The sequence below is a fragment of the Somniosus microcephalus genome, chromosome 28 (genome assembly GCF_052327205.1).
Source record: "Somniosus microcephalus isolate GS21.2 chromosome 28, FLI_Smic_1.0, whole genome shotgun sequence".
In the NCBI taxonomy this organism is placed as follows: Eukaryota; Metazoa; Chordata; class Chondrichthyes; order Squaliformes; family Somniosidae; genus Somniosus; species Somniosus microcephalus.
In genome coordinates this window covers 30,875,706-30,890,117 of record NC_141014.1, presented here as the reverse complement: position 1 = coordinate 30,890,117, position 14,412 = coordinate 30,875,706, and the positions used below count along the sequence as shown (strand labels likewise).

Below are 14,412 nucleotides of genomic sequence, written 5' to 3'. Positions count from 1 at the left end.
CAGGTGTACAATTTTTACAAGATTCATCCTGTCATGGCACAGTGGGTAGCACTCTCGCCTCTGAGTCAGTTGGATCGTGGGTTCAAACCCCACTACAGAGACTTGAGCACAAAAATCTAGGCTGACACTTCCAGTGCAGTGCTGAGGGAGTGCCGCACTGTCGGAGGTGCCGTCTTTCGGTTGAGACCTTAAACCGAGGCCCTCTCAGATGCACGTATTGGCACTATTTCGAAGAAGAGCAGGGGAGTTATCCCTGGTGTCCTGGGGACAATATTTATCCCTCCATCAACATCACTAAAAAATATATATGATCTGGTCATTATCACATTGCTGTTTGTGGGAGCTTGCTGTGCACACATTGGCTGCTGCGTTTCCCACATTACAACAGTGACTATACTTCAAATGTACTTCATTGGCTGTAAAGCGCTTTGGGACGTCCTGAGGTCATGAAAGGCGCTATAGAAATGCAAGTCTTTCTACTTTGCACACGTAGAAACATGGGCAGAGGATTTTGCACAGGTTTCCTTGCGTCTGAACTGCTTCGTCCCATGTCTCTGATCACAGGAAGTATCACTCTGCAGATTTTAGACTAGCAATGGAAATAAGATCCGGGATCCTGCCCACATGGGAGATCGTATCATTCACCACCAATGGTCACATATATAGGAAGGAAACTGACATGTCCATGGGAGAATCATAATGCTGTGAACGGAAGGGTGGTGACAGTTCAGTGAAGATGAGGGAGGGGGGATTAAGGCAGAGAGCACTGCTTTGAATAAAGTTGCATTTATACATATAAATTTCTATGATTCTAAGTTGCAATCTCCAAAACACACGATAAGCATCCTGGAAAATCCCATAATCAGCTTTAATAAAAATGGACCAAAAACGAAATACTGCAGATGCTGCAAATCCGACACAAGGACGGAAAATGCTGGAAACACATTGCACGTCAGACAGCATCTGTCGCGAGTCAATGTTTCAACAACAACAGCAACCTGTATTTATATATCAGGCAGTCGGGATAATGGGCAGGTACTCAAACTGGCAGGATGTGACTCGTGATGTCCTGCAGGGATCTGTGTTGGGGCCTTAACTATTCACAGTATTTATTAATGACTTAGATGATGGCATAGAAAGTCATATATCCAAATTTGCCGATGACTCAAAGATAAGGCAGCATTGGAGGCAGTACAGATGGAAGCATAAAATTACAGAGGGATATCGACAGATTAAGTGAATGGGCAAAACTGTGGCAAATGGATTTCAATGTAGGCAAATGTGAGGTCAACCACTTTGGACCTAAAAAGGATAGAGCAGGGTACTTTCGAAATGATGAAAGGATAAAAACAGTGGAGGTCCAAAGAGACTTGGGGGTCCAGGTACATAGATCATTAAAATGTCATGAACAGGTACAGAAAATAATCAAAAAGGCTAATGGGATACTGGTCTTTATATCTCGAGGACTGGAGTACAAGGGGGTAGAAGTTATGCTGCAGCTGTACAAAGCCCTGGTTAGACCACACCTGGAGCACTGTGAGCAGTTCTGGGCACCGCACCTTAGGAAGGATATATTGGCCTTGGCGGGAGTGTAGCGTAGGTTTACCAGAATGATACACGGACTTCAAGGGTTAAGTTACGTGGAGAGATTACACAAATTAGGGTTTTATTCCCTAGAATTTAGAGGGTTAAGGGGTGATCAAAGTTTTCAAGATATTAAGTGGAACAGATAGGGTAGATAGAGAGAAACTATCTCTGCTGGTTGGGGAGTCCAGGACTAGGGGGCAGAGTCTAAACATTAGAGCCAGACCTTTCAGGAGTGAAATTAGGAAACACTTCTACACACAAAGGGTGGTAGAAGTTTGGAACTCTCTTCTGCAAACAGCAATTGATGCTAGATCAATTGTTCATTTTAAATCGGAGATTGATAGCTTTCTGTTAACCAAAGGTATTAAGGGATATGGGCCAAAGGCGGGTATATGGAGTTAGGTCGCAGATCAGTCTCGATCTCATTGAATGGCGGAACAGGCTCGAGGGGCTGAATGGCCTCCTCCTGTTCCAATGTTCCTATAGCGCCTTTAACGTAATAAAGCGTCCCAAGGCGCTTCACAGGAGCGTAATCAAACAAAATTTGACACCGAGCCACGTATTAGGGCAGGTGACCAAAAGCTTGGTCAAAGAGGTCGGTTTTCAGGAGCGTCTTAAAGGAGGAGAGAGAGGTGGAGAGGTTTAGGGAGGGAATTCCAGAGCTTAGGGCCCCGGCAGCTAAAGGCGCGGCCGCCAATAGTTGAGCGCTTTCGGGAACTGAGCGCTCCCTCAGCACTGGAAGATGTCACAGAGTGAACAGCATTTAACAAGGAACAAAACAAAAGAAAGGGGAGTAAACAAAAATTAAAAACAACCATACACACAGGAAAAGAGATAGAACGACACAGAGAGTGCGTGATCCACTGAAGGGGGGATGGATAAGTAGAATGGGGAGCATGAAAAACTGTCAGTCTCCAAGGGCCCGAGAGGCTGGTAGAAGAAAAAAATCATTGTTGACACCAAGGGGTCGATTTTCATTGACCCGTGGTGTCAGGATTGGAGGCGTGCAGGGGGTTAAAGTCCCGAATTCGGGGGTCCCGACATCATCCCGCCCCCAAGTAAGTTTCAAAGGAGGCGGGTACCCGCCTCGCACTGGGACCCGCCTACCCGAGGCGGGAAGGGATTAGTGTCAATTAACTGCCTTTTCTGCCCCTGCAGTGCGTTCCTATGCAGAGCTAGACAGGTAGCTAACAACTTGATATCTTCCCATAAAAATCACAAGGCTTGACTTTTCTTGTAAAACTTTACTGAAAGATTCTTATTGTGAAACTGAAATACAACACAGAAATGGAAGCACACATTAGTATACAAGCACATAACTGATATGCATACACAAATTTAGGTACGCCTGAGCAACACAGTACATTTGGCATGTAAATTACCAAACACGTGGAAACACAGCTTACTGTGAATATACATTTAGCAAACTGGAAGGCATTCTCTTTAAATTAGCCTTGTACATAGTGCATCAAAATACAGCTACAAGTTAACCAGCTAGACAGAGAGCGAGCACTTCACGGCTAGCTGTGTAAGTTTGCTTACAGAGAAAAGTTACAAACTAAACATTTTCTGCAAAATATAGTGTACACTAATCATCTATAACATTCTCAAGTACTTACAGACAAATAATATCCAAGACTCAAGCGTGGCAACAATATAACTTCCCAGACCATGTGTAGCTGTAGGTCTGTGATATACAGTAGTTTACTTTACTGCACTTACTGTGCTTTACTGCACTTTACTGCGCTTTTACTGCAGTTGCTAGGTACCAAATATCCACTAGGTGGCGGCGCACAATGGGAATCTACCCAACTTACTCAAACCCCTGAATTAACTGGAAAACTAACATAAATTGCTAAAGAGAGACAGCACACTCCCCGCTTGGTACAATTCCATTGTACTACTACAGATACAAAATAAACCTAAAGAAAACGTCCTTTGGCTGCAAACATACTCAGAATCCTTTCTCTAGGTTTCTTCAGAAAGGAGGACTACGATCTCTGAGACTGGCCTCAGAAACACTTTGACAGTACCCTCCTTGACAATCTTCACCTCCACCTTGCGGACCCTCTTGTCCCTGCTCAGCAGAGTTTTGACAACCAGTCTCACTGGCCATTCATTTCTGTGTGCTTGGCTGTCTTTCAGCAAGACAACATCTCCCACTTTGACATTTGGCTTGTCTTCTGTCCAATCCCTACAGCTCTGTAGGGTGGACAAATACTCTCCTTTCCATCTCTTCCGAAAAGTGTCGGCAAGAAACTGGACTTGCTTCCACTGCTTCCCGTGCAGCTCAGCCATGTCGAAGTTTCCAGAGGGGGCTGAAATAGCACTCATCTTTTGACTCAGGAGCATCGCTGGGGTGAGGACTGCAGGCATGTCTGGGTCGGTGGACACCGGCACCAGGGTTCTCCTGAGTGAGCAGAGGCGCTTCATAGCTTGTTCCCTGTTACTCGGAAGATGGCGTCTAGGAGAGTGAAATGGTAAGGGTGCCACCCAGCTGTGTCCATCATCCTGGTAAACCTCCTCATCCATGATGGTTAGGAAAGCTTTGTCGTCCATGGATAGTGCTGGCTTGTCATCATCCTTGGACCTTTCAAACACTGAGCATCCTAGGCTGTCTGTGCTCACAGTGGGGCCTGCCTCTTCCTCACAGGCAGAGGAGGTTGACCTATGATGCTGCGTCATGTCATCGTAGTCTTCCTTTACCTGGATCCTGTTTGGGCATGGGCTGAGACAGGCTGTGCGACCGTTGTGCAACACGTTTGCTTTATAGACGTTGACATCCGCTGGTTTGTGGACTGTTCCCAGGCAAACTCCACCCACGAGGACCCATCCCAGGTCAAGCCGCTGCGCATAAGGAGCATTGTGGGGCCCGTTGATTTGCTCACGCACCTTGTGCACCCTTAAGGTGTCTCTTCCCAAGAGCAGGAGGATTGGAGCGTCCGGGTCCGCAGCTGGAATCTTGTTGGCAACTGGCTGTAGGTGGGGCTGAAGGCGTGCGACCTCTGGGGAGGGAATTTCCATCCTATCATCTGGCATCATGTCACACTCAATTAAGGTGGGGAGGGGAAGCTGTAGTTTCCCATCCATGGACTCGATCATGAAGTTGCCAACTCTCCTACCCGTAGCCTCTGTTGTCCCTGAACAGGTTTTTAGCGTGTACGGAGCTGCGCTGGCCTTGACTTCAAAGAGATTGAAGAATTCTGTCTTCGCTAGAGACTTGTTACTTTGCTCATCAAGCACTGCGTACATCTTGATTGCCTTCTCCTTTCTCCCTGCAGGATATGCTTTAACCAAGCAGATTTTGGAGCATGAGCGTGGGCTGCTTGCATTTCCACAAACCTCTGTACACTTGGAGGTGACTGAAGAAGATGTGCTTTCGCTTTGCTCCCCGCTATCCTCTTTGTCAACCGCAGCACTCTCGGTGGTTGAAGGAGGAGGACCCGGATGCAGGGCTGCGATGTGTTTTTCACTGTTGCACTCGAAGCACTTGATTGTCGCCTTGCAGTCTTTTGCCATGTGCATAGTCGACCCACAACACCTGAAGCAGATGCGATTCTCTTTCAGGTATGATTTGCGCTCATCAATAGGCTTGTCTCTAAAGCTTCGACACTTTTTGAGTGGGTGGGGCTTCTTGTGTATTGGACACTGACGATCTGGGTCATCCACTTTATTCCCAGCAGAACTGGATTGGTTGACTGAGGGTTCGGCTGGACCATCTGTTTTGTGCACGCTCACAGAGGCTTTGTTGCTGTACTTTGTGGGTTTCTCTGTTCTCGAAGGAGCGTAACTGCTGGAGGTGGAGAAAGTGAAACTTGGATCATTCCTCACCTTTGCCTGTTGTTGGACGAACCTGGAGAAGAGAGAGAAGGGGGGAAATGCCACTCCATTGTCCTCCTTGTACTTGGATCCCTTAGCTATCCATTTCTCTTGAAGGTTGTAGGGGAGCTTTTCCACTATTGGGTTTACCCCACGAGCTCTATCCAAGTACGAGAGGCCTGTCAGGTAACCTTCTCCCTTAGCACACTCCAGTTCGAGGAGAATGTCACCCAGTTCTCGGAGCTTGACATTATCTTTGTTGGTTAGCTTCGGAAAGTCCTCAATCTTCTTGAGCAGTGCGTGTTCAATGACTTCTGGTGTCCCATAACAGTCTTCGAGACGTTGCCAAACCAGGTTGAGGCCTGCTGTGGGATTGCGGACGTGCGCTGAGCGAATTCTCTTCGCCTGTTCTGACGACTCAGCTCCGAGCCACTTTGTCATCAAATCTAGTTCTTCTCTGGCTGACAGATTCAAGTCCTTGGTGGTACTCAGGAAGGACGCTTTCCATGACCAATAATTTTCAGGACGGTCATCAAATTCTAGAAGACCTGAACTTAACAATTCTTGGCGGATGAGGTACCTAGCGAGGTCTTGTGCACCTTGTGGCTCGGGTGAGGACTGCTTGGCTGGATTGGTCGAGTGCTGTGGCGGTCTCTGCAGGTAAGTCTTACTTGTTTCTTCTCCTTTAAGCTCAGTGTCTCCAAAAACAGGCTGTTTGTTACTGTGGTGAGTAGCTGGTTCTGCGTCGAGATACCTGGATGTTTCCTTGAAGAACAATTTGGAGTGTTGTTGGACATACTCACTTGTACATTGCACTGGACTGAGGGGCTGTTCTAGAACATATGCTTCATGGCTGTGCTCCCCGCCTTCGTTCTCCTCACCTCCTTCATAAGCTGCAGCTTCAGCGGCAGCGGCAGCTCTCTGGCTTTGGAGAATGTGAAGACTGGCGTCGAGGTCAGCTCTCTGCTTCATCGCACTAGCATCGAGGTCAGCTCTCTGCTTCATCACACTAGTGTCGAGGTCAGCTCTCTGCTTCATCACGCTAGCTTCATTTTCAGCGAAGGACAATTGAGCCTGGGCAGCTTTTGCCTTGGCACGTGCTTTGGCGGCTGCAGAAGCTGTCGATGACGACAGTCTGCTGGACCACCGAGATGATCTAGAGGATGCTTTAGAGGACTGTGACTTGGCATCATTTGCTCAGAGAGGCTCATGCTTCTCGATTGGCTGGTCGACGTCCTCTATGGTATATTGTCTTCCTGAGCGTAGACTCATGGTAGCTGAGTGGTATCTTCTTGTGCTTGAGCCCACTGTGCTGTTGTCTTTTCACTTTTCTGCCCTTGCAGCGCGTTCCTATGCAGAGCTGGACAGGTAGCTAACAACTTGATATCTTCCCATAAAAATCACAAGGCTTGACTTTTCTTGTAAAACTTTACTGAAAGATTCTTATTGTGAAACTGAAATACAACACAGAAATGGAAGCACACATTAGTATACAAGCACATAACTGATATGCATACACAAATTTAGGTACGCCTGAGCAACACAGTACATTTGGCATGTAAATTACCAAACACGTGGAAACACAGCTTACTGTGAATATACATTTAGCAAACTGGAAGGCATTCTCTTTAAATTAGCCCTGTACATAGTGCATCAAAATACAGCTACAAGTTAACCAGCTAGACAGAGAGCGAGCACTTCACGGCTAGCTGTGTAAGTTTGCTTACAGAGAAAAGTTACAAACTAAACATTTTCTGCAAAATATAGTGTACACTAATCATCTATAACATTCTCAAGTACTTACAGACAAATAATATCCAAGACTCAAGCGTGGCAACAATATAACTTCCCAGACCATGTGTAGCTGTAGGTCTGTGATATACAGTAATTTACTTTACTGCACTTACTGTGCTTTACTGCACTTTACTGCGCTTTCACTGCAGTTGCTAGGTACCAAATATCCACTAGGTGGCGGCACACAATGGGAATCTACCCAACTTACTCAAACCCCTGAATTAACTGGAAAACTAACATAAATTGCTAAAGAGAGACAGCACACTGCCTGTTAACAGGTAGTTAACAGGCAGTTTTTAGCCTAATCCCTATTTTTAATGTTGAAGTGTGGGATTCCCGACGGCTCCAAACCACACCAAGTTAGAGGAGTCGGGCCGTCAGGTTGAAGGACTTGGAGGGGTCGAGATGTTGGTGTTCAGGTGCATGAGTGCAAAGGTAAGTGTGTTTGGTGTGTCTAAAGTGTGTAAAGAAATTTAAATTACCTGTACTTACCTTTTCAGCCTTCCTTCCTCTAGGTTTCGGGAGTCCATCATCTTACCGGCACAGAAAGCAGAATGGCTGCGATCTGTCAAAAGTGACAGCCTGCAGCTTTCTGTGCCGGTGAGATTTCTAACTGAGTCTGTGGAGAAGGACTCAGGTTAGAAGTAAGACTGTCAGTGTTTGACAGCTTCAAACATCTGTGAAACACTGATATTTCATCTGTCAAAACCTCTTGACAGATGACATTTCAGTCTGTGACGTCACCTGTTGCCGGGTGGTCCTTAATTGGCCTGCTGAGCCCGCTGGGCGGGCTCAACAAGGTCAATCAAGGGAAAATCACGTGGATTGGCCGCATCTCGATGGAGGCGGGACTACAACCCTGAACGTTGTAGTCCCGCCTCCTTCCCGACTTCTGAATGAAAATCACCCCCCAAGGGTGCAAACCACCCCACCAGTAATTCCAACAACGGATCCCCACCACAATCTCCAACCCGCTCCCAGTCCCCCATGCCACCTGCACACCCAGCCTACTTTGCCAGCACCTACTGTCAGAGAAAAAATGGAATCTGTAAGAAAAAAAGAAAGACTTGCATTTCTATAGCGCCTTTCACGACCACCGGACGTCTCAAAGCGCTTTACAGCCGATGAAGTACTTTTTGAAGTGGAGTCGCTGTTGTAATGTGGGAAATGCGGCAGCCAATTTGCGCACAGCAAGCTCCCATTAACAGCAATGTGATAATGGGGCAGTAATTCCTCCCCAAACGCGTGAGTATGGAAGGGGTACTCACGCGTCTGGCCGGAGGAAATGCCGGTTTTCAGCATGCACAGCGCATGCGCTGAAAACCAGCATTTCCTCTCCTCTAACCCAAGAGGTGAAGAGGCTAGCGCGTGCGCTGTAGGGGGCAGCGCGTGCGTCTTGGATTTCCTCTGTTTTGGGGGATTTGCGCATGTGTAAAGGCCTCCGGTCTTTACGCTTGTAAAAAGCACACGTAAGTATTTATTTTTACAGGTAAGTGGTGTTTTATTGCAATTTAGAAATTTTTTTTCCACAGGTTTATTATTTTAAAGAATCTACAATAAGGTAAGTTTAGTTTTAGACCCTTTTTATTAAAAATTTATTTTTTTCAAAAAAAAAAATTATTGTTTAAATTATTTTTTTAAACTTATTTATACTTAATTTAATGATTGGGATGTTTTTTAAATTTTTTATTTAAAGTTTGAATAGTGTTTTGGGCCCCCGTAGTTTTCATGGACGGAGAGGTCAGGGTGGGGTGGAGAATAAAATGGCAAGCAACAGCGAGCTTGGGATCGTACTTGTGGACGGAATAGAGGTACTTGGCAAAGTAATCAGCTAATCTGCGTTTGGTCTCCCTGATATAGAGGGGGTTGCACTGTGAGCAACAAATACAGTGTGCTGTCACAACGTGGAAGGAGTGTTTGGGGGCCCTGGACTGTGGTGTGGGAGGATGTGACTGCGCTGGTGTTGCACCTCCCGCGCTTGCATGGGGAGATGCCGGGGAAGGGGAGCGAGTGAACCAGGGTGATACGGAGGGATTGGTCCCTTTGAAATGCTGAAAGGAGATGGGAGGGAAAGATGTACTGGAGAATTTTAAAAATTCCTCCATGGCCTCGCCCCTCCCTATCTCTAACCTCCTCCAGTCCCACAACCCTCTGAGATATCCGCGCTCCTCTAATTCTGGCCTCTTGCCCATCCCCGATTTTAATCGCTCCACCACTGGCAGCCGTACTTACAACTGTCTAGGCCCTCAGCTCTGGAATTCCCTCCCTAAACTTCGCCACCTCTCTCTCCTCCTTTAAGACTTTCTGCACCCTCTCCAGGGGTCTGACTGGTTGGGCTGAATGGCCTTTTCTGTGCTGTACATCCTATGTAATCTTTGACCAAGCTTTTGGTCACCTCTCCTAAAATCTTCTTATGTGGCTCGGTGTCAAATTTTGTTTGATAATCGCTCCTGTGAAGCACCTTAGGACATTTTACTACATTAAAGACGCTATATAATTAAATCCATAGAAACATAGACATAGAAGATAGGAGCAGGAGTAGGCCATTCGGCCCCTCGAGCCTGCTCCGCCATTCAATGCGATCACAGAATCACAGAAACCCCACAGTGCAGATAGAGGCCATTTTGGCCCATCGAGCCTGCACCAACACATATCCCACCCTATCCCCGTAACCCGACGTATTTAATCCCCCTAACACTAAGGGTCAATTTATCACAGCCAATCAACCTAACCCGCACATCTTTGGACTGTGGGAGGAAACCGGAGCACCCGGAGGAAACCCACGCAAACATGGGGAGAATGTGCAAACTCCACACAGACAGTCACCCGAGGCCAGATTCGAACCCGGGTCCCTGGCGCTGTGAGGCAACAGTGTTAACCACTATGCCACCGTGCTGCTCCGTGATCATGGCTGATCATCCAAATTCAGTACCCGGTCCCTGCTTTCTCCCCATACCCCTTGATCCCTTTAGCCTTAAGAAATATATCCAACTCCTTCTTGAATATATTTAATGAATTGGCCTCTACTGCCTTCTGTGGTAGAGAATTTCACAGGTTCACCACTCTCTGGGTGAAGAAATTCCTCCTCATTTCTGTCCTAAATGGCTTACCCCTTATCCTTAGACTGTAACCCCTGGTTCTGGACTCCCCGACCATCGGGAACATCCTTCCTGCATCTAGTCTGTCCAGTCCTGTCAGAATTTTATGTTTCAATGAGATCCCCTCTCATTCTTCTAAACTCCAGCGAGTATAAGCCCAATTGACCCAATCTCTCCTCATACGTCATTCCTGCCATCCCAGGTATCAGCCTGGTGAATCTTCGCTGAACTCCTTCCATGGCAAGAACATCCTTCCTCAGATAAGGCGACCAAAACTGCACACAATACTCAAGATGTGGTCTCACCAAGGCCCTGTACAACTGCAGCAAGGCATCCTTGTTCCTGTACTCAAACCCTCTCGCTACGAAGACCAACATACCATTTGCCTTCTTAACCGCCTGCTGCACCTGCATGCTTACCTTCAGCGACTGGTGCACAAGGACACCCAGGTCTCGTTGCACTTCCCCTTCTCCCAATCTATTGCCATTCAGATAATAACCTGCCTTCCTGTTTTTGCCACCAAAGTGGATAACCTCACATTTATCCACGTTATATTGCATCTGCCATGCTTCTGCCCAATCACCCAACCTGTCCAAATCATCCTGGAGTTTCTCGGCATCCTCCTCACAGCACACACACCCACCCAGCTTTGTGTCATCTGCAAATTTGGAGATATTACATCTAGTTCCCTTGTCTAGATCATTAATATATATTGTGAATAGCTGGGGTCCAAGGATCGATCCCTGCAGTACCCCACTAGTCACTGCCTGCCACTCGGAAAAAGACCCGTTTATTCCAACTCTTTGCTTTCTGCCTGCCAACCAGTTCTCTATCCAAGTCAATACCTTGCCCCCAATCCCATGCGCCTTAACTTTACATGCTAATCTCTTATGCGGGACCTTATTGAAAGCCTTCTGAAAGTCCAAATACACCACATCCACTGGTTCTCCCTTATCTATTTTACCAGTTACATCCTCAAAAAAATCCCGTAGATTAGTCAAGCACGATTTACCTTTTGTAAATCCATGTTGACTTTGTCCGATCCTGTCACTGTTTTCCAAGTGCTCTGCTATTACATCTTTTATAATGGACTCTAGCATTTTCCCCACTACTGATGTCAGGCTTACCGGTCTGTAATTCCCCGTTTTCTCTCTACCACCTTTTTTGAATAGTGGGGTAACATTAGCTACCCTCCAATCCATGGGTACTGTTCCAGATTCCATCGAATGTTGGAAGATGATCAGCAATGCATCTACTATTTCTAGGGCCACTTCCTTAAGTACCCTAGGATGTAGATTATCAGGCCCTGGGGATTTATCGGCCTTCAATCCCATCAATTTCCCTAACACCATTTCCCTACAGATACTGATTTCTTTCAGTTCCTCCCTTTCATCAGACCCTATGTTCCCCGACATCTCTGGGAGGTTATTTGTGTCCTCCTTTGTGAAGACAGAACCAAAATATGTATTTAATTGGTCTGCCATTTCTTTGTTCCCCATTATAAATTCCCCTGATTCTGACTGCAAGGGACCTACGTTTGTTGTTGTTGTTGTTAGAATTGCATCAGAGGCAACCACCATCCTACTTATCTGAATCTCTTTAACGATTCACACACTCTCTGTGTCTTGCATATGTCTTTTATTTCTTTGACTTGTCTCATTTTGCCTCATGTGTATATCACCTGGCATTTAATCATATCTTGTTCTCCACTTACACACTATACAGGTCATTCCATGTCTCTGAGGCATACAGGAGGGCGGGTATCACTACTGCTCATACAGCAGGCACCTCAAAGCACTGGAGCAGTACCACCAATGCTGCCTCTGCAAGATCCTGCAAATCCATTGGCAGGATAGGCGCACCAACGTCAGTGTTCTCGCTCAGGCCAACATCCCCAGCATCGAAGCTTTGACCACGCTCGATCAGCTCCAATGGACGGGTCACATTGTCCGCATGCCTGATACGAGACTCCCAAAACAAGCGCTCTACTCGGAGCTCCGACATGGCAAGAGAGCCCCAGGTGGGCAGAGGAAATGCTTCAAGGACACCCTCAAAGCCTCCTTGAAAAAGTGCAACATCCCCACCGACACCTGGGAATCCCTGGCCCAAGACCGCACAAAGTGGAGGAGAAGCATCCGGGGAAGGCGCCGAACACCTCGAGTCTCTTCGCCGGGAGCAAGCGGAAGCCAAGCGCAGGCAGCGCAAGGAGCGCACGTCAACCCAAGCACCCCACCCACCCACCCACCCCTTCAACCAGCATCTGCCCCACCTGTGACAGAGACTGTAGGTCCCGCATTGGATTCATCAGTCACCTGAGAACTCATCTTTAATAAGAACATAAGAACATAAGAAATAGGAGCAGGAGTAGGCCAATCGGCCCCTCGAGCCTGCTCCGCCATTCAATAAGATCATGGCTGATCTGATCCTAACCGCCAATGTGGAAGCAAGTCATCCTCGGTTCCGAGGGACTGCCTAAGAAGATACAGGTCATTCAATTTCTTTTCCTGTCTGATCTCCCAGATGGATGGAAAAGATCCCATGGCACTATTTTGAAAAAGAGCAGGGGTGTTCTCCCCGGAGTGTTGGTCAATATTTATCCCTCAACCGACATCACTAAAAACAGATTACCTGGTCAATAACTCATTGCTCTTTGTGGGACTTTGCTGTGCGCAAACTGGCTGCCGTGTTTTTTTACGTTATAACTGTGACTACACTTCAAAAGTACTTCATTCAATGTAAAGTGCTTTGCAACATTTTGAAGTCGTGAAAGGTGCTATATAAATACATAAGACATACAAAAATTGAGGGGCACCAAAAGACCAGCTGGTCCATCAAGACTTACCCACTCAATGCAAGTCTTTCTTTCATAATTATCTGGACATTGCCACATTGCTGTTTGTGGGAGCTTGCTGTACGCACGTTGCACATTATAACAGTTCAAAAGTACTTCATTGGCTGTAAAGCGCTTTGGGAATGTCCTGAGGTTGTGAAAGGCGCTATATAAATGCAAGTCTTTCTTATAAGCCAACAGGTGTAACGATAAACGAATAGAATCACGGAACAAGATCTCCAAAACCCCAATAAAATACCAGAAATCCATGTAATTCTAACATAGTTTGGTCATGGGAAAATATTGGACCTTACTGCCCCAAATGTGTGATTTGGCCTATCCTTAATTTTCTGTGACAGTGGTTGACTGTGCATCAAGGGAGATGGATCATATGTGCTCATATAAGGGGAGAAATGCACGAAGAAATAAAATGCACTGTCTCCAAACAACAGAGAAGGTAACAAGCACTTACCCCAAATTGATAGAGAGGGGACTGTGATCACGTGACAGAGGTTGCTTGGGGGGGGAGGCCACGCCGGCTTCGGGCGCCGTCATGACGCAATTGTACGTGAGGCACGCCGCCGACACCTATAAAAGCCACGCCCAATGACGTCACGCGACAGTGTTTACTTCCGGTCAGTTGGGGGAAAAACTCCGATTAAATGACAGATTTGAACCTGCGATCCCCTTTAGGCTGTTGATTCACCTCATTTTTAAAAAGAACACAACGGTGCGACTTTCGCTTCTACAAACCGAGCGAGATTTAAATATCTGGTTGTCTTTGAAGAAGAGTTTTTTTATATCTATATGTTTTAGAGGCCACGAGGAGGTGCAGCGCATATGGATTGGTTAATGGGGTAAGTCGAGCGATTCCTGACTAATTTACTCCGGTTTCGGTTTTCCCAAATTTTTCAAGAAAATATATGTTAGTCGCTAACGGAGATTGTTTTAACGGAGAGTACGCATGCTCAGCGGGCGCGCTGTGTTCTGGGAGCTGTAGTTTCTGGGTCACTTGGCGGACGGGCGGCGGCGAGCGGAGGAACAACAAGTCCCACGGTGCAACGCGGCGGGCCTCCCTCTCCCCCGCCAGCAAAAACCGTTAGGCTGGGTGAGCGCGCGGCCTCGAGTGTCCCGCCCCCTTCCCCCCCGCGCGCTCCCTCCGGCCCCGCCCCCTTCCCCCAAACGCTCACTCCGGCCCCGCCCCCTTCCCCGCGCGCTCACTCCGGCCCTCACCCCGCGCGCTCCCTCCGGCCCCCGCCCCCTCCCCGCGCGCTCCCTCCGGCC

At 47.3% G+C, this 14,412-nt stretch overlaps 2 protein-coding genes across 2 annotated transcripts in view; one reads left to right on the top strand and one right to left on the bottom strand.

The window, feature by feature from the left end:
* Window positions 1-2,815: 2,815 nt before the first annotated feature.
* On the bottom strand, window positions 2,816-13,717 carry LOC147099496 (uncharacterized). Its single transcript, XM_085969683.1, has 2 exons — window positions 13,601-13,717; window positions 2,816-6,860 (listed from the first exon to the last, which is right to left on the bottom strand). The coding sequence occupies exon 2, from the start codon at window positions 6,442-6,444 to the stop codon at window positions 3,556-3,558; it is 2,889 nt and encodes a 962-aa protein (XP_085825809.1). The 5' UTR covers window positions 6,445-6,860; window positions 13,601-13,717; the 3' UTR covers window positions 2,816-3,555.
* A 171-nt stretch (window positions 13,718-13,888) lies between these two features.
* The window catches only part of LOC147099495 (MOB kinase activator 2-like), a 43,125-nt gene continuing 42,601 nt past the window's right edge, over window positions 13,889-14,412 (top strand). The window contains exon 1 of the mRNA XM_085969687.1: window positions 13,889-13,985. Coding sequence (XP_085825813.1) covers window positions 13,969-13,985 — 17 coding nt within the window. The 5' untranslated portion in view covers window positions 13,889-13,968. The remainder of the gene's footprint in view (window positions 13,986-14,412) is intronic.

Bases quoted from the DNA above. Each gene is read 5' to 3' on its own strand.
- LOC147099496 (XM_085969683.1), bottom strand. From the start codon at position 6,444: ATGAAGCAGAGAGCTGACCTCGACACTAGTGTGATGAAGCAGAGAGCT.